The sequence below is a fragment of the Protopterus annectens genome, chromosome 14.part0, assembly GCF_019279795.1.
Source record: "Protopterus annectens isolate FY-2018-M chromosome 14.part0, PAN1.0, whole genome shotgun sequence".
Lineage (NCBI taxonomy): Eukaryota > Metazoa > Chordata > Ceratodontiformes > Protopteridae > Protopterus > Protopterus annectens.
In genome coordinates this window covers 1,007,038,685-1,007,065,085 of record NC_056748.1, presented here as the reverse complement: position 1 = coordinate 1,007,065,085, position 26,401 = coordinate 1,007,038,685, and the positions used below count along the sequence as shown (strand labels likewise).

General features: G+C 40.6%; 1 protein-coding gene across 2 annotated transcripts in view; it reads right to left on the bottom strand.

Annotated features, from left to right (window-relative positions):
- The window catches only part of LRRC27 (leucine rich repeat containing 27), a 1,872,580-nt gene that overhangs the window by 1,480,519 nt on the left and 365,660 nt on the right, over positions 1–26,401 (bottom strand). For both annotated transcript variants that reach the window (XM_044056815.1, XM_044056816.1), the window contains exon 5: positions 1,034–1,183. In XM_044056815.1, the coding sequence (XP_043912750.1) occupies positions 1,034–1,183 (150 nt within the window). The remainder of the gene's footprint in view (positions 1–1,033; positions 1,184–26,401) is intronic.

Below are 26,401 nucleotides of genomic sequence, written 5' to 3'. Positions count from 1 at the left end.
GAAAATGCCAAAAAGTAGGCGGCAAAGCAGTAAAACATAACAAAAAAATCAGAAGAAAATACTTAAAATCACAAAAGTGGCTCCTTTTCTTCTCTCAGCGTTTTCTCCCCTTGGTAGGTGTTTCAGCAACAACTAGTAAGCCTGAAAAGACGCCAAAACCATGAGGCAGCCTGGTTTTAAGAGAGAAAGATCAAGGAGTTTAGAACTGACCCAAAATGGCCAATAAAACTACAGCTTCTAGTAGCAATCACTCCTCCAGGGACAGGCAGGCTGTTCAGTGTTAACCACTCCCACTGGTGAACACAGAAACTTCCCTTTAGCCCAAGCAAGTACTGGCCTTCTAGAAACTTTCAAACAGTTCAGAACAGCAAATCTGTAACTGAACTTTCTTAACTTTCAGAAAGTGGGGAAAAAAGCAAGATTTTTTTTTTTTTTGTATTTTAAAGGTAGCAGAGATACACAAGCAGAAAAATAATCACAACAGTGCAATAAATGACCCCACACTTGAGTGCTAGGCCAAAATCAGGTAAAATGCAGTTTTTAGAGAAAAAAACTATTTTAAATTAAGTGCAACACAGGAAATGCAGTAAACAGGCTCTATATGTGTTCCAAGTACTGTTACTGTTACAGATATAAACTTTAGCAAGCTGGAAAATGCCAAAAAGTAGGCGGCAAAGCAGTAAAACTTAACAAAAAAATCAGAAGAAAATACTTAAAATCACAAAAGATTTTTTTTTTTTTTTTTTTTGTGGTTTTTCATGTAAGGCTAATAAGCCTATAATTATCTGGGTCTGTAGATGGGCTACACTTGTATGTTGAGTACTATATTGCTATGGACTCTTACCAATTTCCATTTATTAACTTCCTTAGTGGAAACATAATGAATGGATAACGTAACAAAGAATTTAATTTAATTATTAATTATTACAGTTATCAATAACCACAGCATTCCCCTGAAAAAATTCACAACAGTTATTAAACTCCTAAACTTAGTTATTGAAAATGTAATAGAGCAATATGAGTTTCCACAAACCTTTAAAAGGCGACTGTGGACAGCTAACATCTTTCGCAGCACTTCTCAGAAAAATCTGGATAGCCTTCAATCCTCGATGCACAATATCTTGTGGAGGAAACTCAAGAGGGCAGTATCTTAAGTTAAGAGCCTTAAGTGTAGTCAAGCAACCTAAGGAACAAAAATTATTATTCTTTATTTCTTTTACATTGGTTACATTAAATGGCATTTCATCAGCTGCATCCCTAGACTGGAAAAATGCTCAACTTTTAGTATTAATGTAAAAGCATATCTTTCAGAGCAGTTTTACTAAAGCATTAAACTTTATCCCAGTGAATTATTTTTATCTGTCTAACAACCATGGCAATAACTGCAAAAATGTACACATCAAATTAGTGCAGTCTTATTTCACAATGAATCAAACTCCAGGAGTGAGAACATAGTTAAATATGTTTTGTCCCCCCCCCACCCCTTCACTGTTTCTGGTCTTCTACCCCAATGCCCCAACTACCAGGTCTATCATCCACTCTTTTCAGTCCCAGCAATAATACCTGTTTACTTGGACTAAGACCAGCACAGAACATAATAAGGGCATCCTGGGGATCTCGACAGCTACTGGATCTTTGGTACTTAAGGATTATCACAGGCAGATTTCCAAGCTGCACAAAGTTGTAATGTTTTCGCAAAAGTATGTATGTTAACCTCAAAAGGGTTGGTTAAGTCTAAATTACTATTCTATCTCACTGTTTATGACTTTGGAAGAGGAATAACGGCAAAATTCCTCTTCTAGGACAGCGTCGTTTCCCAACGTAACAATGATAAATACAATATAGATGCCTGCTGCTTCTGAGTCCTGTGAAGAAGGACCTGTTTCTTTCTTACATTTTTCTAAATGATTACTAAATAGCTCACATACTACAATTTTTATAGAAGTATGCAGAAAAGTGAAAAAATAATATTACAGCTACGAACTGATATTTTCTAAATGAATACTGTAAGCAAAATAGACTACATTCAGTGAATAGAAGTACAAGGAGAAATGCAGTACATTAAAATATCACAGTATCCACATAGAAATGTAAAGCAGTGAATCTCACTGCCAAGTAATAAAAACAAAGAATAAGTCCATAACACAAATGGTAAAAAAGGTCAGCAAACCAACACTTTTAAAAATGCATGACTTGCAATTGTATACATCTTACAAAGTTTACTGAAAGGCCATTGCCATTCCAATCATAAAATAGTGTGAGGTGTACAACACAGGATCAACGTAATACTGTTGCATAACTAAAGATCATCACAAGTTGGCATACATTCAGAAATTCAAGGCAGATGACTCTGCATAGCAAAGACTGTGAAGCAACACTCAAGTTTTATTTTATGTTACAGTAAATCACATCGCAAAAGTATGTCCTGGAGAAATGCAAAATGTAACCGTTATTCCTCTTCCTGAGTCATACACAATGTGATAGAGTAAAATTACTACTTTACACACCCCTTTTAAGGCCAACATTAACATTTTCGGCCAAACACAACATAGGTTCATAGGTAGGTACTAGGCTATTGGCACTAGGGCCTATATAATCCTAACCAAAGGTACCCTGGCTTTCGCCACCCAAGAAAATTATTTTCCTGTGCCACTGTCGAGCAGAGCCACAGAAGTGATCCCCGGGGTGAATTTCCTATCTCCCATCCAATCATCAAGATTTTTCTTGAACAGTGCTAATGAGGAGCTTTGTTTGATATAGATAGGTAGTTTGTTCCAGAGTATGGGAAGTCTCTGGGACAGAAATCTATCCCTCCAGCATGTTCTGTTTATTGTGGTGATGAGGTTTAGGTCCCTAGAGCATGTAGCTCGTAGGGATTGGGATTTCTTTAAGTGGAGCATGTCTAAAAGCTCTGGGTTTGACATAGCTTTGTGTGTTAGACAGAGATCACCTCTGAGTAGGCGATATGCAATGGATTAAAGCTGCAGTTTTTTGAGACGGACTGCATAGGGCATCTCTTTGAGGCCGATAATCCTCTTTGTGAGGTATTTTTGTGGCCTTTCCAGTTGTTGTAGATGTCTTGTGAGGTACATACCAAAAGGGGCATTGCACTCTATAATGGGTCTAATGAGTGATGAGTAGAGGGGAACAATGATCTCTTTTTTCCTGGATGAGAAACCTTTTGTGATGAGGTGTGCCACATAGAAGGATTTCCTGACTACTGTGGTGATGTGATTATCAAAGGAGAGACTACTGTCCACCTGTGTCCCAAGGTCTCTTATCACACTTTCGGTGTTAAGTAGACTACCACCTATGTGGTAGTTCATGGGTACTGAGTTTTTACCAAAAACAATGACAATGCACTTTTTGGCACTGAGCTTGAGGCCATGGCTTTGACACCAGGCATCTGTCTCAGCAAGGCCCTTTTGTAGGATGTCCACATCTTTTGAAGTTTTTATTATGGCTCCTAGTTTGCAGTCATCTGCAAACTTCGTTAGCCAAAGACCTTCTGTGTTGGCCTGTACTTCAGAGAAGTAGATACCAAACAGGAGAGGACCCAGGACTGAACCCTGTGGTACTCCACTTGTCACTTGTCTGAAGCTGGATTTGGAGTCTGCTACTTTCACAGTGTGGGTTCTGTCATTGAGCCAGTTGGCAACCCATCTTGTGACATAGGGATTTATACCTAGTTTAGTGAATTTATCTATAATTCCAGAGTGGGGGATGGTGTCAAAAGCCTTGGCGAGATCTAGATAGGCTGTGTGAACCACCTTACTCTCATCTACGGCTTTGGTGACTGCTTCAAAGAAGTCTATCAGGTTTAGGAGACATAATCTGCATTTTACAAACCTGAACTGGGTGGGGTCCCGAGTTTGGAGATTACCAATGTCATTGTTTATAAGTTCCATGATGATACGCTCCATAGCTTTGCAGACCAGGCTAGTTAGGCTAATGGGGCGGTAGTTTCTGGGGTCTGTGGTGGCTCCCCCTTTGTGGAGTGGGATAACTGTCGCTGTGCACCATTCAGTGGGCACATAGCCTGAGGTGAGGCTATGATTGAACATGGTACTTAGGTGGAGTGCCAGTTCGTTCTGTAGTTCATGTAGAACACAGCCTGGGATGTCGTCAGGTCCCATGGATGCTGTGTTCTTGGCTTTGGATAGTGTGTTTTTTAACTGTGCAGCCGTGATTACAGGAACTTTGCATTCTTCTGGTATAGAGATGGGCCCTTTAGGGGATGACAGAGGGATAAAGTTAGCACTGAACCTATCTGCCAGGATGTTGGCAATATCTGTTGGTTCTGTATATTTAGTGCCATTGTGCTGTAACTCAGAGCAGATCGGAGTGTTGCCATTAAGATTCTTGACATAGCTATAGAATGCTTTGTGGTTGTCTTTAGAGTCAGTGGCGATTTTGTTTTCATAACTAGCTTTGGAGAATTTTATGAGGGATCTCAGCTACTTACTGAAGCTGACCAGGGAGTTTCTCCAATCATGGGATTTTACTCTTTTTTGCAACAGTTTCTTTCTTCTGTTGTAGAGTTTGTTTATGGCAGGGGACCACCAGATTGGCTTCCTTTTTTTGGAGGATAGCATCTTGGTTCTGTTAGGGATTGCACGATCCATGCACTCATGTAAGTGCTTGTAAAGCGCATTTGTGTAGGATTCAGCAGTCATACCTCTATTGTCCGTCAGCATGGGTGTCGTGAAGTTTGCCACTTCTGTCTTAAGAAGCGTGACGTTGGCTTAAGAAATTTTTTACTGTGGTTTCCCTAATGGGGGGTAGGGGAGGGATGTGGATGTCTAGGGTGATTAGCTTATGGTCGGATCTGACCAACGAGGAATTGACCTCTGGTGTGGAGCACCTGTTGCCCATGTTGGTAATAACCAGGTCTAGGATACTGCTGCCCCTGGTGGGGGTGTGGATAACTTGATCCATGGCACTGGAATTTATGAATTCCAAAAAATGTTGAGCACAAGAGTTGGTACATGAGTAGTTTACCCAGTTAATGGTAAGGTAGTTAAAATCGCCCATTATTAGGGTGTTAGGTTATACCGTAATATTTTCCAGTGTATTAAGAAATGAGAAGTGGGAATCCTGGGGCATGGTGGGGGATCTGTAGCAAGCTACAATTTGGATTGCAGTCTTGCCCAGAGTTAGTTGCACTTGGATAATCTCGGATGCATTATGCTGAGCAACTAGCCTGGAGGTGTGGATATCCTTAATGAATATGGACACGCCTCCGCCTTTAGTGTTTCGGTCAAGGTTAGGTGGCTGAAAGGTGTGGTATGAATTATAGCCTGGTAATGCAGGGGTACTCTCTGGAGCCTTGAACCAGGTCTCTGTCACTGCACAGATGTCGATGTTCTCCATTTTAAGGAGTGCTTCGAGAGAGTGCATTTTGAGGTTTAGACTTCTAGCATTGAGTAGCAATACCCTCAGATTCTTCTTGCCTGTACCTGTTAGGGTGGTGAATTTGTCATTTGAACCTTGCCTAAAAAAGGCACTATAGGGGTGGCTAGAGCCTTAGCCAGTATCCAGAATCCTAGGGGTGATAGGTGCAGGCCATCTCTGGCAAAGCATCGTGGCTTGTCGATCATGTCATCCCAGGCAGACATTTACTGGATCCCCTTAGAATGACACCAGAAGCTTAGCCAATTGTTGAAGTCAATCATTTTGTCCTTGTACTGTGGTATCATTCTAGGTGATGGCAGGATGCTACTCAGGGCTAGGGTCATACCTGCCTGGGCTACAAGATCGGACAGCTCCTCCATGTCCCTTTTCATGTAGTCCAAGGAGGTACTTCTCAGTTTCATTCACACCAACATGGACAATGACAGAGTCATATTTGTACTTGTTGTGGAGTGACCTGAATGCATGCATTATGTGATGGATCCTGGCACCCGAGAGGCAGCTGACAGTAACTTTCTCCTTGTTTAGTGTGGTGAGTGGAACATCAATGTGCCTGACTATAGAGTCACCTATGACTAGAGTGTTGGGTATGTTGTTATGCTTTATGGGCTGTGGTTGAGTGGCACACTGAGTTTGTGGGCTATGTGTCATTTGGGTTGTGTTGGGGGGTGGAGGTTGCTTGTATTTCTGCCTTGGAGGTCCCTGTTGCTTGGGCAGGTTTTTATGGAGAGCCTCCATGAATGTAGGTGTGTGTTTTGTGTTTCTATGTGTGTGTTTTTTTTGGTGTAGGTTTTGAGGGGACTATGTGCTGAGTGTAGTGTGGTGCAAGTGTTTACCTTCTCCTCTTGACTGTCTAGTCCAGTCTTGGGTGAAGAGAGCTTTGCTTCCAGTTTGGCTATATAAGTGCATCTCTCACAGGTTGTAGTGTTGGGTGGTAGGAGGAGAGGGTAGTCTGTGTACATGAGGCAATTACTGCATTGCCCCAAGATGCCCAGATTCATCAGGTAGACAGGAGTAAACATCGGGGGCTGACCCTTAGACATGCCTGGATAGGTGCTTATTTGTTAAGTACTAGAAAGTGTTTTCCTCTAGACAGTGAGGAAAGTTGAGTGCTGTAGTAATTTGTAGCTTATTTAGTGCTTACAATAAATTCTGAACAAGTGTTGAAACAAAAAAACTGCTAGTTTTAAGAAACAAAATTAAGCTAGAAGGCTTCCCTCCAACACAGAAAGGCTTGGGCCCTAGAAGCCTACAAATAGTCCTAGACACAACAAATCTATATCCAGGCTAGACTACCCACAGGAAAGCCAGGAAACAAGCTTAGAAATTTTTTTTTTTTTTTTTTTTTTTTTTTTTTTTTTAGTGGAAAGAGAGAAAGGAGTAGCAGAAACTAAGCTGACTGGCCTTCTCAAATGTTCTCCCTGTACTGGGTAGAATGAGGTAATGACACTAGGGTAACTGCAAAGCCACCAACTATAAAACACTATATCAACAGGGAGGAAGGGTGGGAAACAAACTGCAGAAATGTTTCTCACAGCTGAAAAGCAGCAGTGAGCCTTTAAATGAAAGTTTTAAACAGCTAAAGGAGCCTCTAGAAAAAAGAGTTTAACTGCAACAAGTTATCAGAAACAAACAACCCAACAGATGCTTAATAAAAGTGGACAATTTCCAGTTAATACCGTACACACAGTGAAACTAGCTAGAAAAATACACAGTACACAAGTGCTATAAATAACAAAGAAATAAAGAACAAAATAAACAAAAAACAGGATACTTAATGTTATGTATTATAGCTCCGAGTTTGCTCAGTGTCCTTCCTTCGATTAGCTCAGTGTGAAATGGCAGAACACTCACAACTGAACTTCTTAGGTTACAGAAAGTTGAAACCTGAGACAGCTTTTAAGAAAGAAATCTCAAAAGAACCAATGAGGTGCTTAGTCAAAGCTGTAGTCCAGGTGACCTCAGTCAGCCAATGACCTCAAACAATTCTCTCTCACTGAAATGCCTGATGGCTTTGGCTAAACCAAGATGTCCCTGAATATGTACTCAGACACACAGCCTCCACAAACACTAGGCCCAAATACAAGCCTGAATATGGAAATGCTACAAATATCCCCACTACTTAGAAACAAACTGCAGAAACGTTTCTCACAGCTGAAAAGCAGCAGTGAGCCTTTAAATGAAAGTTTTAAACAGCTAAAGGAGCCTCTAGAAAAAAGAGTTTAACTGCAACAAGTTATCAGAAACAAACAACCCAACAGATGCTAGCTTGGAAATCTGATTGTGATAGTACGTAAGTACCAGATTTTTTTCTTTAACCTATTTTCTTATCCTTCTCCTTCCCCTAAACCAGACCAGGATGGATCCAAGGGCTACTCCCGTATTTGTGAAGCATAACTCCCCAAGGAGTGCCAAGGTGTCCCTCCTCCCTGGGATAGCCATGCCCATCCCTCACTACCAGCACCTCAGACAGTCAAGCTGCTAATCGAATCAGGATCACCTGGGCTGTAGGGCTTTATCCGTCTATGCTGTGGTGCTGGCTCCAAAACTAGACTAATATTATTCTTAGAGCCCCATAGTTATGCTAGCATGCGTGTGTGTGTGTGTGTGTGTGTGTGTGTGTGTGTGTATGTGTATATATATATATATATATATATATATATATATATATATATATATATCTATATATATATATATACACACACACACATATATATATATATATATATATATATATCAACATTATCAACACTCATCAACATCAGGAACGTTATCAACAGTACCACCCACAAGTATCTCTCCCTTTGCCTTCCAAATAATTTAAGTGAGCACAGACATACCAACTTAATCAGTCATCAGCTTAACTCACCCAGAACCATAGTTTACAAATTCGTACGAAATACCAAAAACTTCTCTGACACAAAAATGAAAGCTATGCACTTACCATAAAGATAGATATTTGCTATTCTTGTTTATCCACTTGATTTGTCTGTGAATACCAAGACAACATAGCATGCACTCTCCTTATAGACAAGAAGATGTATTGCCTTATTTGGACTCCTGATTTTCTTCAGAGTTATGTGGTGGTGCAATCTCTGCTCTACTTTAATAAAGCACACTAATCCTCATCCTACACCTGCCCCCTAACCTTAACCACAACCCTACACTTTACCATAGAAAAAACTTTTATTAACACCACTACACAAGACACACAACGCATACAACAGCACATGTGCACAATACTAAATCTATACACTTATCTGGCTCTTATTCCAACCTTAACCCGCAAACACTCACACTTACACACTCCCTTCCCTACTGCTCAAACTTGGAGTATACCTAAATACTTTTGAATTAAAATCCCAAGTCTACAGTTACCTTATCCATATGGGTGCAATCTTTCTTCTTAATATTTTCGACAACCAACAAAGAAAATTCTCAACAGAATTCCCAACTCATTTATTCTGATAATGAGATGCAGATTCAACAGAGTGAAGGACATCCATACGTGTATGTATCTGTGTGTGTTTATGTATATCTGTATCTATCTATCTATATATATAATATCATCTACATATATATATATATATATATATATATATATATATATATGTACACACACACACACACACACACACACACACACACACACACACACACACACACACGTATACAGGTTTACTATTGGTATTTCGAATTCGCTTCGGTCGACCGTTTAGAATGTTGACTCAAAATGCTGACTCCGGAATGCTGAAAAGTAAACCAAAGCAAAAAGGAATACATCAACAACAGTGGTTCGATGTATTCGACATAGTAGGGGTGACATGACTCACCTCCTGCTATGCACATTAATGTACTGTTAAACTCTACAGCCAACGGTACGTTAATTCTACTATATGTGCAGGGGGCCATGCCCCCCTGCATATTAAATATACCAACTCCAAGATCACACTACACTGAGGAAATGGGCTAATTCCCAGTTCTTCACTGAACCGCGATCTCCCTGCACAATGTTGAACCCAAATTCTCGAATTACACTACCTGTTGGCTGTAGTGTAGTTGATACATTTTGGTTTGAAATTCTGCCATCTTGAAAACTGCAAGTCGACTATATGCTGGTCGACCTATGCCGTTTCAAGGTTTTCAGTGCAAACCATATGCACATACATAGATATATACATTTTTATACATACAGATCCCCTTCACAAGGCCAAAATCAAAAGTAAATAAAGATGAATTTGGAGAGACGAAAAGACTGAAACTTTAATTTACATAATGGTAAAGTGTTTCTCAATGTAAGTAAACATTTGCCCAACTTCAGGGAATATGACCTTTTCCCCACTGCAGTGCGATACCAGAGTTGGTATATATAGTTTTGGGGGGGGGGTCACAGACCCCCCAGCAGGGTGGGTTTCATACAGTTCGTTCTGTTTTTATGTAACTGTTCAGCAAGTGTTTACTTACCTCCAGAAAGAATTCACTGTTCAGTAAATTAAATTTTTGCTCTTTGTCTTGGCAAATTCGTCTTTGGTTATTTCAGATTTCGGCCTTGTGAAGTAGATCCATACATATTGTGATGCCTCTGCACTGGCTCAGTAATCAAAGAGCCTCAGTCCTCACCACTAGCACCAGTGAAGGACGTACACATTGGGAACGCCTGTTTTATTGCAGAACACTTTGGGTGAGACGTCAGAACCAAGTAACCTCACCCTGCTTCTAAACAACAGTCAGAGACTGGATGCGCTGAATGTTCGCATCGATAGTCTCTCACAACCAAAACCAACTCGATTGAGAGAGGTAACAACAACTGCATTAAATGGATTGTCATGTACACCGAATGACACTAAATACCAATTCGTGTCACTCACATCTTTCTGCACAACCTTCTGGAAACGTAAAGACTACGGTAGAGGTACGGAGTCTCTCAGTGCTTATAGGGCTCCCTGATGTTGAAAACTGGTTACATAAGCAACTGTCTCTTCTTACTAACAACAGGCAACTTAGTGAGGAACCAGAACGTGGGCTACTAACACACCTATTTCTACAAAACTAAAAGAGCTGGACTCTAAATCACTGAAGGTTAAGAAACTTCAGTTAGAAATTAGCTACTTCAATGAATGTAAAAAGGAAGGTGTAGTCCCTAAAGGTCTCCGGTCCTGGCAGTATCGGAACCAGGGTCTGAGTTTTATAAGGAACTTATCATTCTTTTTAACAGACATGATATTGAAATGATGCACTTAATGTCCAAACATTACCAAACCAGTATTGATAATCTAACAGCAGAGATTACAGAATTGGACTGTGACATCAAATGGGGACAATGACTTTAAGAGATACTACTACAACTACAAGAGAATTTTTACTACCATTGGGCAGCAAATGATTAAAAACACAGACAATAAAATAAAAAAAATAAACAGGGACATAACGGATTACAAGAACGGGGTAGCATACCCGTCCCCACCCTATTCTCATGCACGTAAATCCACTGGACATAATGCTACACACCCTTTGGTACTGAATGGTAACACCGCGGGATTAGGAGATCAGTCGGCAGCACCGGGAACATTGATAACAGAAGAAAACGGGTTTAATGGATTTAACAACTGTAGTGGAACAAGAGAAAATATGCAGAACCACGATTATTTTGTTCAAACACAGAGCAACGACCAACAGTTTTTTCCAAACAGGGGTCAGAACCACCAATGGAATTACAACACCCGGAGCAAAAACAACAACAGGAAGGGGTCCAACAGTATGAAGAGATTACCGGAAAAACTGTGAGTGTGTGCTTAGTAACACAGAAGGAGACTTTAAATTGTATAATTTCACAGACTTTGAAATTCCCTTTTGCTTGTGTGATTTTTTTGCGAAGGTATTGACATTCATACTCTCAAAAAGATTTGATTTGGTTAGAACGCTAACAGATCTAAAACTATGTAAGAATACTAAACTTAGCATTGCTCTTTGGGAACAGTAATGAAAACAATACAATTTTAAATGTCTCAAGCACCTTTAATCCACCTTTGCATCCCTTGTTGTCCTTGTTCGAATTTATGTGTGAGATTGAATTTAGGAACTTGGCTAAGCAATGTACTACTGTAATTCCTAATATGGCCAAGGTAGAGGAGGAAGCTTTAAAGTCTTTAAAATCACTCCCTGTAAGATTTTTAAAACCTGACATGGGGGGGGGGGGGTAGTAATAATGGGTATAGACGAATACACAGAAAGAATGTTAAAGGTACTTAACACTGACACTTATGTTAAGGCAAGCATGAGTGAACTGAATGGGGCTTATAGACGTGTTCATTCCTTTTTTAACAACTTATTTATTGAAGGATTGATTGATTTGACTACATTTAACTATGTGTCGGTTTTAGCCCCTAAAGTTCCTGCTATCTTTGGTATACCAAAACTACATAAAAGTATTAGCAACCCACCGATGAGAGCATTAGTGAACGCTAGAGGGTCAATTACTTATGCATGTGCAAAACATGTGGACACTGTGTTGAAAAAATATGTAAGTATGGAACACCAGATATGCAGGGACTCTTGGGACTTTTTTAGCAGCACTCAACAAACTTCCCTATAGTGACACTGCTACCTTAATAACTATAGATGTAAAGGATCTATATTTTTCTATTCCACACACAACAGGTATCGAGTGGGTAACAGAAACTGTGATTCGACATGCAGCACCAAACACAGAAATAAGATTAAGAGTTATTGGACATCATTTTATCATACAGCTTCATAATATTCACTAATGAAATCTACAGTCAGAAGGCTGGAGTTGCAATGGGCTCTCCATGTGGGGCAAGTTTTGCCAACCTTGTGTTAGCCCATTGGGAACACTGTTTTATTTACAACGAGTTCAAGAACTGTATTATCTACTATACATGGTTTCTGGACAATGTGTTTGTGATATTCCATGGTAGTGAAAGAACAATTGAAGACTTTATTAATTATTTAAATACCAGCACTGATTTTTTAACATTTACACACACGGTGCACAAAACTAGAATTAATTATTTAGACATAGATCTCGAGAAGAACGACTTGGATAAACGTTATGTGGCCAAGATTTATCGTAAGAGTACTTATTCGAATACCATGTTACACTACTCTAGCCTACACCCCCCCCCCAGCAAAAGCATACAGTAATCAAAGGGCAGTTAGTGAGAGCTGCCCGTATGGTTACTGAGGAGGTGGCTTTTGAGGAGGAATGTAGCTTATTGAGCGAAATGTTCATGAACAGAGGTTACCTGGAGAATTTAATAAGAGAAGTGGTAAACGAGGTCCAGAATAAGAGGATAATTGGGACTTATACGCCCATTTTAAAAGGGGTGGTAGTGAGCAATGAATCTTACAGTGAGCAGAGTGTTGAGTCATACGAAATAATGACAATGACTGACAACAATTTTAGAACAGACTATGGGACTAGGAATTACCCTAGAAGTTTTATTACACCCTTCAGTATAGATGCAGAGGAATTGAAACACATTTTGAGGAGAAACGGGAATATACTACTCACGGAAAAAGAGTGGAAAGACAAACTTGGAGGGTCCCCACTGATTATATATAGAAAAGGAAAAAACATGAAGAAGATATTGGAAACCAACGCCCCTACTTTAATAAGATCCCCTGGAACATTTAAATGTGAAAATTGTAACTACTGCAAATATATAACAACAGGAACTAATGTTATAATGAGCAACAAAGTTTTTAAAACAGTAGGGAGATATAACTGTAACTCGAAATCAGTTATTTACTTGGCTCGGTGTAAGTTATGCCCCGCGTTTTATGTCAGAAAAACTGACAGAAAATTAAGAGAGAGAATATATGAGCATATATACAGTATTAGAAGGAATAGAATTGAAAATGCTTTAGCCAAACATTGTAGAGAGTATCCAACACATTCCTTTATGTTCCAGGTATTGGATCAGGTTGTGGTATATTGGAAGGGGGGGCCCTTTTTCGCTCATTTTGGAGCAACAAAAACTCTTTTGGCGGTTGAGATTAGATTCCATTAGGGACCCAGGTCTCAACAAAACAATATCCCTTATTTGTATATTGAAACTAAAAAGCTTGGGAAGAAAGATTAGAACTATAACTACTTTTATTAGAGTGTGAATTTTAAACACCAGAAGTATTGTATGAATTTTTACAGTTTAATATTTAATTGTGTGTGTACAAATAGTTTTAGGTTTATATGTTAGTGAATATAAAACCTTTATACATTTATAATTCAAGTAATGTTGCTGCTCTTGGTTAAAATGTTTTATTAGTAGTTTATACCACCAACTAAGTTTTTAAAAAGGTTTTAAAAAATTATTTTCTTTACAGTTTGATTAATTGATTAACTAATTATTTAATTAACTAATTAACTGACTTGTACTTATTGAGTGGTTTTGGTGTATGTTTTTGTCTGACGAAGTCTGAGTATTATCCCAGACGAAAAGCGCTTCACATTAAACTTCGAGTGGTCTGAGTGCATCCAGCTGTCTTCCTTTACATTGGGAAGATGACAAGTACACACACAGTAAAGTACAATTTCCCTTATGAGCACACATAGATCACAGTCAGTCTGGGGCTGGTTTCTTTCTCTTTACCAGATCCCAAATAAGACTCTCCACTGGCACAGCTATAGGGTTAAGATCTCAGTCGTGTGGTCAAGTCACAACATCCAGCACCCTCTGTTCAACTAGTGCTTCATGTCCTTGCCCAAGTAGCCGACAGACACACACACACACTTTGAGATTTGATTTGTATGCAAACACACAAACACTGCTGGGGAAGGCTAGCACAGATTTACTAGCAATGCCCTTTTCTGCCTAGACTATAAGCTAATACCAGCTGCCACCAACCACTACTTATCAGCTACTATAAGGCCCTTCACAAAGGGTAACCATTTCTACTGTGTAATGTTACTGTTATCCAAATGGTAAGTGTGACCAAGACTAAGACTATTTAGGTGTAGCCCATATAGTGTCACCAAATACATGTGCAAGTACTCAAAGATCTTTAATATCTCTAAACCAACCAACCACAATTAAGAGGTTTAAATATATTTAATAATAAATAATAGAAGAACAAGATAATACTCAATGACTCAACACAGTGACAACAGAGTTCAGAATCACAGGAAATATTTTAAAACAACATTGCAGGACAGTCTCACTTAAATACAGAAAACATATAAACTAATCTTACTAAGTTCCTATCTATCTCTAAGAGAAATCACTGTAATCTAAGTCTTACTTAGAGAGCAACACGTAGGCCAAAGTGCTGGGTGAATGTTTGTAGGTCCAAAGACAAATACAAAATGCACAGACTTGCTCTCTGAGATAGTTCTTAAGTTGCTATCAAACATTTCTGCTGGGTAATCTCAGATTACATCATTCTTTGTCACCTCTGTGTCAAAAATACTTATTTTTCAGAGGTTTGCCTGGAACTGGAAGTTGTAAAACAGTTAAACACTTTTACCTTTGAAACCTGTAATTATTTATGTTTCCAGTCAATAGAAAGTATTTCTAGTTGCAGACATTCTGTCTCCTAGCTGAGATAAACACGATCATAAACAATCCACTTATTTTCTTAGAGTTTGCAAGTTAAATCTGTTCTTTTCCAGTAGGGTACAGTGTGGTTACATTCTTGAAGCTCAGCACATAACATACAGTTTAACACACACTTCTGCACCAGCAGTTTAACACACACATAACATATAGTTATCTTACATTTGTAAGACAAGCCTATGGATCATATTACTATTCACAAATGACATATAATTATTTACAAAATTCTAGCTAGCTGGGCTGCCAGCCTTCACACATATCATCAGCAGCCTCCTTTTCCTCATTTCCTACATGGGGTCGGGGAATTGTGTTAACTGTTGCCATCTCTCTCAATTCAGTGCCACCCTCATGCCTAACTGTCACAGATCTTCTTTCACACAATCCATCCACCTTTTTGCTGGACATCCTTGTTTCCTCTTACCTTTTTCCTGTCTGTCCGAAATCCATCTATATGTATATAAATATTATATATATATATATATATATATATATATATATATATATATATACATATATATATATATGTCTAATGGTAATTTAAGAATGACACAAGGATTGACATTTAAGGTGGACTTGACCAACTTCAGTTACTCACAGCACTGTATAAATGTTTTTATATATATATATATATATATATATCTATATCTATATATATATATATATATATACACACACACACACACACACACACACACATATATATATATATATATATATATATATATATATATATGTATGTATACACACACACACACACACACACACACACACACACACACACACACACACACACACACACACACACACACACACCTACATGTCTGACTAGTCTCATATGCAAAGCCATGGAAATAATTATCATGGAAAAAATATACAATGACATAGGAAACCTTCAGATTCAGACACTAGGCTCAACACAGTTTGCTTTTGTAAAGAGCAAATCATGCCTACATAACCTGGTGGACATCTTCAAGAAAGTGAACAAAGTAAAGGATGAGAGAAAAATGGTACATACTACCTCTACTTTGCCCTGGCCAAAGCATTTGACACAATACCCCACTCCAGCATTACAGACAAACTCACAAAACTAAATATAAACCCTCATGTCTCCTGCTGGATATAGATAAGGCCTAAAAAGTTAGAGTAGGAGAGTCCTCCTCCAGAAAGGAGCAGCTCACTAGTGGAGTCTCTCTAGGCTTAGTTCTGGGGCCACTCCTTTTTGACATCTATTTCTCCGAGGTGAAGGCCTTGTGTCAAGGGCACCTGTTTGCCCAACTTTGCTGATGACTGCAAACTAGGTACAGTCACAGAAATGCCCAATGACACAAATACACTCCAAGGAGGCCTAACACAAACTAATAACTGGTGCCAGAGCCATGGCCTAAAATTCAGTGCCAAGAAATATGTAATAGTATAACTTGGGAGCACAACTTCCCATGGAATTTATCAGACTGATAATACACCATAAGAGTAAACCCAAAGGTCAGAGATTTAGAAATGCTTATAGACTGTAACCTGGCATTTAACTATCATATGTCAGTGATAACAAGGAAATTATTCCATATTGCATGCCTTATAAGCATCTAGGTTCAAGGATGGGATTTTTCTTTTGTACTCTTCCCTTATCAGTACAGTCATTGAGTACACTGCCCCCTTTGGTATGTACAAGACCAGGCACATGCAGCAACTGATGTGTGCACAGGAACAGCTCACAAAAAGAATACAGGGTGTAAACATGTCCTATCCAGACCAACTCTAAACCCTATCCCTGTTCTTAGTCTACTATAGACTGTTGAGAGGTGATTTATGCCTAGCCTACACAGCATCCTCTGATCTCACTCTGATGGACCTGTTGGACATCCACAAATAAAAAAAACGCCTCAAAATGGACTGATCTAAGGACCTAAACCTCGTCTGCAGCATAAATAGGACATACTAAACGGACAGGTATTTTTTTTCCAGAGGCTACGTGTTCTCTGGAATGGGCTTCCCATCTATGTGATGCAGAGTTCTTCCCTAACAGAATCCAAGCAGAAGTTGGGCCAGTGGACAGGGACTCAGAAATTTATCCCATTCTGGCACCTATGTCGCTAGTGGACAGTGACAGCCTATGAATGCTTGACTACCCATACCCAAGCCTACATATACCTCTTAAAATAACTCTAGGGTATCAAAACTTGTCAGATACATTTCGGAAGCATGGCTAGGCTTATAAAGGTACTTGGCTAATAGCCCTAGGGGAATCACCCAGAAAACTATAAGAAAAGCTAGGCTTACGTAGGCCCTTTAGCCGATAGCCTAGTACCTACCTATGAACCTATAAAGGTGGTAGGGAGCAGGGGTAACTTTGCTACAAAAGGATATGTACTTAAGTACAGAGTAGTTAGCTTGCATAGCATTCAAGTGGTAGAATCTTAGGTTCTCAGAATTGTGTTCTCTGGTAAAGAATAGGACGATATGTTCATATGCATGGTCAATTTTTAATGGAGGTGCTTCTTTGGAAGATCTAATTTGCGTAAAGAAAGGCAATTGTCCATCTGAGCTGAAATGACATGCATAGCTATACACTTGTGCTTCTTCAGAAGGGATTTATCTATATTCTTTAGGGTGCTTTAAGGTTATTATTGACTTTAATGATTACTACATTTGTGTGATTGCAAAATGCTGTTGTGGTGGTCTACCCAAAGTCCAAGATGTCTGAAAGTAGAGTAAATTTCCTTCAATTAGAAAAGAGCACTCTATGCACATTTGTTAGCAAAAGACAATACATGATAACTAACAACTTAGCTGGTGACTCACTGTTCTCAAATACCGTTGGAAAACAATGGAACCTCTTGCCATCTGACCTTACCTCAATTCCATCCCTTCCTCTCTTTACACAAAGTCTTAAGAAGCACCTTAAAACTCACTGGCTATGCCCTTGCTGTTACCCAGACTGATCATCCGGATTTCTCTTTGTCATCTCTTGACTTCCTACTTTCCTCCATTCTTTCCTGTCTACTCCTCTGAATTAGTAGCACCTATAAGTTATCTCTACTACTTAGGCACCAATTACATATCTTTTCTACTTGGCTATGAATGTATCCTGAAGGTAGTATTCCTGACATTTTCTTTATACCTCTTCCTTTTTCTAATGTTACTGTCTAACCCTTTGGAAATAGTAACTGGAGTAAACTAGAATAACCAAGGATTTAAATGTATTCTAATAATGTCTTGGGGCTGCCCTAGATATTCATACTGTAAAATGATCTGTAGGTGTATGATGTATTTATTATAGTGTGTCACATAGTCTTTCCAGAATTTAAACTGTAATACCTTTCTTGTTTATTATAAACATTTTTTGTATGGTGATGGTTGTTTATATGTGGAGCTTTTCTCCTCGGGCCTCTACTGAAAAAGGAAATATATCCAGCTGGACCAGCCCGGTCAACAAATGTAAAATAAAATAAAAATAAATAAAATGATAATCTCTTACATTTCCTTAGGACAGCTGAATTTCTGAAAGATATTTTAATGCCTAGAAAAAAAAATTAGAAAAGTTGCTCACAGTGACATCTCAACTGAATTGTTAAGGCATTTCCTAATACACAGAAGTTATATATTGTATTATACAACAGGAGGATGTAGATCCTCACCCCTTAGCCAGTCAAAATGACACAGTGGAGATTTCCTGCAGGGATGGTATCTCTCTCTCTCTGCAACAGCCCTGTTGGAAGATTGGCATATGCAAGTGTTCGACACTCATTGCACAGGCAAATTCTGACAGAAAAGGTAATCTAAAGTAGTTTAACAAATGGAGGTGCAACAAAGTAACTAATTCAAAACAGACCATGTAAATGAAGCATATTCACACAAAGTACAATTTTGTACCTACCATAAATGTAGATGTCTGAACAGGAATGCATCTGCAGTCCTTACAAATGGGTTGTCCTGTCGTCAGGCAGCCCTTCGGTCGGCCGGATTCCAAAGTCTGGGTCTGGCCTCGGCTGGTGTCGCACTTCACCCGACGTCATAGCTGCAGTTCTTCGGGTATAAAGGCATCTGCCGACACCATTTTCCTCAGTGTTTCTTGCCCCAGATGCCAGTTGCCCTCTTGGATAGCTAAATTTTGGATAAATGCCAATGTTTCCAAAACGTAGAAGGCAAATACAAAAAATAAGCATGTATGTACATATATACAAACAAATACACTATAAGAGATCCCCCAGCGCTATTAGATGGGCAAATACCCTAGGAATACCACAGAGGGTGACTGCAGATGCATTCTTTCGACATCTACATTTATGGTAGGTACAAAACTGTACTATGTCCTTCAAGGATGCATCTGCAGTCCTTACAAATGGGTAGAATACCATAGCCAAACTAGGGAGGAGGAAGAAGAAATTATGGTGTAGTTAGGATCCCTTGCAAAACAGCAGTGGCAAACCCTGCTCGGATCTAGAGTATAAAGGTAAGTTATAATGCTTGGCAAATGTATGCACGGAGGTCCAAGTAGCAGCCTCTATAATGTCCTTGGTAGCCACCTGAAGAAAGCTGTGGTAGTGGCTGTAGCCCTTTAGAATGAGGCCTTATGTTCTGTGGAGTTTGCTTTCCATGGTAGGAGTAACAGAATCTGGATGCAATTCCACTTCACTGAGATTGTCTGTTTTGAACTTGCTTTTCCTTCCCTTCCTGTTGCATATGCTACCAGAAGCTGGTCAGTTTTTCTATTGCCCTTGGTTCTGTCCAGGTAGTAGCGAACTGTTCATGTACATCCAAAGTATGCAGCAGTCTTTCTCCCCTGTTTTGTGGATTGGGGAAGAAGGTAGGTAGGTGGATAGCCTGGTTTAAAGACACTCTGGATACCACCTTAGGCATAAATGTAGGATTTGTTCTCATGGACACTCTATCTTGATGGAAGATTAGGAAGGGTTGTACTGCCATTAAAGCCTGTAGCTCAGAAACCCTTCTTGCTGAGGTAATTACCAGCAGAAAAGCAGTTTTCCAGGATAGGTGTTGAAGATCTGCTGTTTCTGCTGGTTCGAAAGGGGGGAGTGTCAATTTTTCTAGCACAAAGTTCAAGTCCTATGCTGGTAATGGTGGTTTCCTAGGAGGTTTTACATTTTTAATTCCTCTCAGAAACTGCCTGAGTAGAGGATGTGAGAAGACAGGGGGATCGAAGCTGTATTCTGCAGAAATAGCTGATGCATGTATCTTGATGGAGGAATAGGACAGGCCTGTATGGAAAAGCTCTGCCAAAACTCCAGGATGTTGGCAATGTCTACCTTGACACATCTTTTCCCTTTCAGTACTCCAAATGAGAAACCTTTTCCATTTTCCTGCATAGTTTCTTCTTGTTGAGGGTCTGCGGGCCTCAAGGATAATGTCTTTAACCCTTTGGGATAAATCTGGGTTAGTTGCTCTTATGTAATGTTCCAGGCAGTCAGCTGCAGAGTTTTCAGGTTTGGATGCAGGGTGTTGTAGCCGCTCTGAGTTAACAGCAAAGGAATCAGGGGTAGTGTCCACATTTTCCCCCGAGGTACAAAACTGTACCAGTAATGGGTACCAATGTTGTCTTGGCCAGTCTGGAGCTATCAGAATGATCCTTGGACATTCCTCTTTGATCTTCAATAGCACCTTGTGCATCAAAGGAAGAGGTGGGAATGCATATGCTGTCAGGCCTTTCCAACTGAAGGATAGAGAGTCCACCTTCTAAGCAAGTGGGTGGTACGTCCTTGTGCAGAATTTCTTGAGCTGGTGATTGAGTGGGGATGTGAATAGGTCTATTTGTGGCAGTCCCCATTTCTTTGTGATGACCTTGAAGATGTCCGGGTGTAGCATCCATTCGTGAGCATCCGAAGTAGTTCTGCTTAATATGTCTGCTAGGATGTTTTCTTTTCCCGGTACAAAATTGCTTGTAACTGAATGTTGTAGCTCAGAGCCATATTCCATAGGTCCAGTGCCATCCAGCATAGAGGGTATGAATGAGTGCCTCCTGTTTGTTGATGTACCACATGACTGTGGTGTTGTCTGTCCTTATCATCAACTGCCCTTCTTGGAGGAATGGTCTGAAATTCTGGATTGCTAGTTTGACTGCCAGCATTTCTTTTGATTTATGTGCAGGTGCAGCTGATCTGGAGTCCATAAGCCTTGTATGCACTTGTCCAGCATGTGGGCCCCCAACCGAGGTCTGAGGTGTCCGTTGTGATGGTTTGGCTTGGTTGAATGCTGTGGAAGGGCAAACCTGTTTGACTGGCATGCCTGAGCCCACCATAGGAACTCTTGTTTCAGGCATGGGATTAGTGGTATTTCGGTTTCTAGGCTGTGCCTGTGTTGAGACCATAAATTCTTCAGGTACCACTGTAGCTTTCTCATATGCAGTCTGGCATGAGGGACCAGGATTATGCAGGATGCCATGAAGCCCAAGGCCTGCAGTACTTTCCTTGCTGTTAGTTTGTTCTGCTTTGTTAATGCCAAGAAGTAGAGAGGAAGTTGTTCTTGTTTTTATGCAGTTAGGAATGCCATTTGTTTTACTGTGTCCAATTCTGCACCTAAGAAGGTTATTCTTTGGGATGGTATCAGTCTTGATTTTTTTTTTTATACACTGTATATCCCAGGGCTTGCAGTAGAGAATGACTCTTTGTAAGTCTTCTGTTAGCTTGTTTTGTTGTCCGCGTCCAGATATGGATATATTTGGATTCCCTGAAGCCTGCAGTGAGCGATTACTGATGCCAGGCATTTCGTGAACACTCTGGGCGAGTAGATAAGCCAAAGGGCAATGCTGAGAATTGATAATGCTCTGATCCTGCAAGAAATCTGAGGTATCTTCTGCAATTTGGTCGATGGGGACGATGTGTATGCTTCCTTGAGATCTAGAGTCACCAGCCAATACTCCTTGCCCAGCATGGGAAGAAGTTGCTGTAGGGTCAGCATTTTGAATTTTGGAACAATGATGAATGTGTTTAAAGCGACAGGTCGAGAATAGGCCTCAATTTTCTCTTTCTTGGTACCAGGAATAGTCTGGAGTAAAATCCCTTCCTTGTTCCATAGATGGTACCCTTTCCACAGCTCTCATCTTTACTAATTGAGCTATTTGTTTTAGAGCTTCTGTCTTTGATTTGGTGGTAGGTTTGGCATTCCTCTTTTCCTGGTAAAGTATGGAAATGAAACCTGTAGCCTTGGTCTATAGTTTGCAAAATCCACTTGTCTCTTGTGATGTAGTGCCAGTTTTTGAAAATAAGGCTAACTTTCCGCCTAAGGGTGCTGCTATTTGTTCCTGGTGTGTCAGAGCCAAGTCACTGTGATTGTCCTGTTGCAGTGGTAGTAGTTGTGTCTGTGCCTCGCTGGTTGTTACCTTGCCACTGGCGCCCCCTGTAGGCACCTCCTCTAGATTGATTTCTGCCTCTTGAACGCCTATTCCTGCCTCTCTGAGTTTTAGAGGAGTCTGGAAAGGACCAATTTTTGGAAGGCCAGTTCCTGCTAAACCTTGGAGGCTGAACCTGTAAGAAATCTTTCACTGTTTGTACAGATTTTGCCTTCTCTTCCATTTTCTTCAGTACATGTTGAGCAGGAGAACCAAATAAACTGACCTTATCCATAGGAGCATCTAATAGTTTTGCTTTAACATGATCCGGCAAGACCTGTTCTTTCAACCATGCATGCCTTCTTATAACTGTGCCAGTCATGGCTGATCTAAAGGAAGCCTCCAGTGCATCATAGCCACATTTTAAAGAATGGTTACTAACCTGCTGAATGTTATGCACCATTTCTAGAACATATTTCTTATCTAAAGAATCATCAGAGGACAATTTCTTAGTTAACTGATCAAGCATAAACTCCTGGTATTGGATCATATGAAACTGACAGTTCAATGCCCTAGCTGAGAGAGTAGCAGAGGTGTATACTTTTTACCCCATCTCTAAGGACCTGGATTCCTTTCAGAAGGGAGAGGGTTTTAACTGAGGTCGGCTACTGCCTTAGGCCCCTGGGAGATAGTCTCGATCTGCAAAGGAGCCTTGTATAAATGATGATGTGTCCGGGACCCTGTAGAACCTATCGGGCTTAGCAGGGGCTGGAGGCAAAGTATCAGGAGCAGTGCAAGCATCATTAAATGCATCATCTACAACAGGGAGAACTGGAGGTATAGCTAAAGGCCTATGTTGTGGTAAATGCAAAAGGTCCTAAGCCATTTCCTTGAATCTGAGAAATCTTGTCCCTGCCATTGGAATTGCTCTCATGGCATGTAAGGTTTCCCAAAGGAAAATTCCTCTGGTGGAGAGGCAGAAGGAATCGATTCCTCAGCATCGGAGTCTTCATAAGAGAAAAAGAGCCTCTGGATGGTCTGTATTGTCTGTATCATCAGAAGAATCATCTGAGGACACTGGCTCAGGGGCTCTGCTCTAGGTCTCTTTTCTGGAGGAGGTTGAGAGGCCCTGTCTGGATGAGATTGGGATCCCCTTATTAAAGAGATGAGATCCTCTGCCAGAGTGAGCATTTGGGAACTGGAACTGGGCCTGTGAGAGGGGCTTAACAGGCACAGATTTAGAAGTTTTGGCTGCTTTAGCCCTGGCAAAGGCCTTTATGGACATGGCTGCAGGCGGCCTAGCAGCACCACGTGCAGGTGAAACATCCAAAGGGATGGTGTCCGATAATTCTGTGAAACCACAGTAGCAGGTTGAATTTCAGAGGCCGATTCAACCAGGTTAGAAGGGTAGTAGTCATGGATTCGGCTGAAGATAGAACCGCTTTGCGGTTTTCGCCGAAAACCAGACACTTCTTTTGCTTTTTAACTGTTGTTTTAAACCCGAAACCGCGCGCGTCAGTCCGTCCTTTTCATTGTGTTTTAATAACTTGTGAAGTCGAGGATCCGCATTATGTACGCAAAAATGGAGCCGACTGTTCAGCAAACTCCGCCGGCGCCTAAGCGTCCGTCGGTTGAAAGAAGCACAGGCTAAACAAGCTGCTACGCCGTGGTCTGGCCTAAACAAGGTAAGCAGTAAGAGTGGAAATCTTTATGAGGTATTTGTTTTCCAAAAGTTAAACAGTTATTCACTTTTTCTGACATCGGCTGAGGCAAGAAAGAGTCCCCAACGGGTACTTAGCTTTTAGAAGTCTTCAAGTAGTATTCGTAGTAGTAATCTCTGGATCTGACCGACTGGCACTTGCGACAGCTTCTGCTTTTGCGGCACTTATAACAGTTTCTGCTGCTTCTGGCGCAAGAAAGACTGGGGAAATGGCGCCGGCTGATGCCTTTATACCAAGAACTGCAGCTATGACGCCGGGTGAAGTGCGACACCAGCCGAGGCCAGACCCAGACTTTGGAATCCGGCGCAAGGGCTGCCTGACGACAGGACAACCCATTTGTAAGGACTGCAGATGCATCCTTGAAGGACATCTTTAAAAAAATACATTTTTGAGAAACCTCTCATCACTGTAATGTTACTGGTATTTTTTAAAGGCAGCTAGACTCAGAGATGATGGAAATGCAACACTTGACGTGTGGTGTGTGTGGGTATATAAAATATATAAAGCTTTGAGGTGTTGAGGCTTGCTTGACCGTGAACTGTATGGATTTCACTGGTGAGGAGTTCTGACAATGAAAGTGAGAGTGTCACTGCCACTCACAACAAGGCGGTGGCAAAGTGTTGTACACTTAGTAATGTGGTGAGGACAGCATACCTTTTGACTGATCCCTTGCAGGCTATGTTGGATAGGTGCCCAACCGGATGTCAGACAAGGTTGCCAGTCTGGGCAGCAGAAGCTGCACTATTAAATCTTTACATGGAGACAAAGCTGAAAGTGGACTACCATGGATATCAAAAGAGCAGCCAATATGGTGTTCTTTACTCCTTGTCCTCATGGAGCTGCCAGTGCTGTTCATGAATGACAAATAAACAGCAATAACCTACTTGTACCTGGATGACAATATGGCACGTCTGCTGACTGATTATTGAGTGACACTCATGCTAGGGGTCAACTGTGACATGTGACAGTGTTGGACATGCCTGCAAGGTTGCATTATGGTAGGGATACCTACAGCAGATGCAGTGTGCTCATCTGATGCTGCATCCAGAGGGGAGTATTTTTGGTGCTTGCAACCTCTGTGACTCCCCACTGGATTGGTGTACACTCAGACTGTACAGCCTTAAGTTCATCTGTTGACAAGGCAACACTTTCACCTAGTACTGTGGGGAGGATGTCAACTCAGGATGGAGACAATGGTGCCAATCTTTCATCTGATCGTGACTCAGGTATTTGCATTTTGCTATCACTGTCAGTCCCTGAATGGGTGCCAGCATCAACCAATTGTCCTGTACCAGTCTTTGTGTCACCACAGCAGTTGTGTACAGAACAAATGGCATGGCCCTGTGGCATGTGCACATATGGAGTCTATGCAAGAAGGACCATCTGTGTAGATGTACAAAGCAATCCCAAATTACCTCCACCATCTTCCTGACATGGCTGGGTACATAATGTTCCTGTGACAAAGCACAGGTGGTATATACTTTGGTTATCATACTGCAGGTGTATAATTATGCTGTAAAGAAATCTGTTTTAAGTGTTAATAACCTAATGCATTAAACACTGAATGCATGGGCATTGGTCCGCCCGGATGCCAGTATCCATTTCTTCTGGACTGATCCAGCTATTGTTCCTCCACTGCAAGGGCACCAGAAATTCTTCTAGCACTGTTAACCTGCTGTTACTAGGTGCACCCCCCCCATGGCTGATATCTAAGCTAATATGGAATGCGTCTTTGTCTTGCCATGACATAACATGTTAGAGACATACTTATGGTATTTTTGTAAGATATGATTCTACTCATCCACAACATTCTTCTCATTTACCGGTGTCTGCCATATCGGGTCACATTAAGTAAAATCAGCACTCCCTCTCATCCACAGGCACTGACCATGGATCTTAAGTGCCTGTCTAGCCACTGCTGTCTATGTTTTTCTTCAAACATACCAAAACTGTGAAAGAAAGAGACATGGCTATTGAATATATGCAGCTTAGGCAGGTACAATCAAAGCTATTCACAGCAGAGTAACACAGGTATACCATACTATAGTCAGAGAGTTGGTTATGGTGGTATGTCAACAGATAGGGAAACATACACAGCTGATGTACCTGTCACATGTTGGTATGCATGCACTCTCTCTACAGCTCTGTCTACTAACTAGGATCTAATTATATATGTATATAGACATGTGTGTGTGTGTGTGTGTGTGTGTGTGTGTGTAGACAATCAACTTTAATGTCAATATTGGGGGACACAGGTGACACAGCTATACAGTACTGCATGGGGAGGGATACGTATGTGTAGGTATAACAATGCTGTAACCCACACATAACTCTACCACAGACATTTACCCTCTAACTGAGAAATGACATGTCCATTAATGGTCAGGTTATTCTGATATCATGCCCCCCTC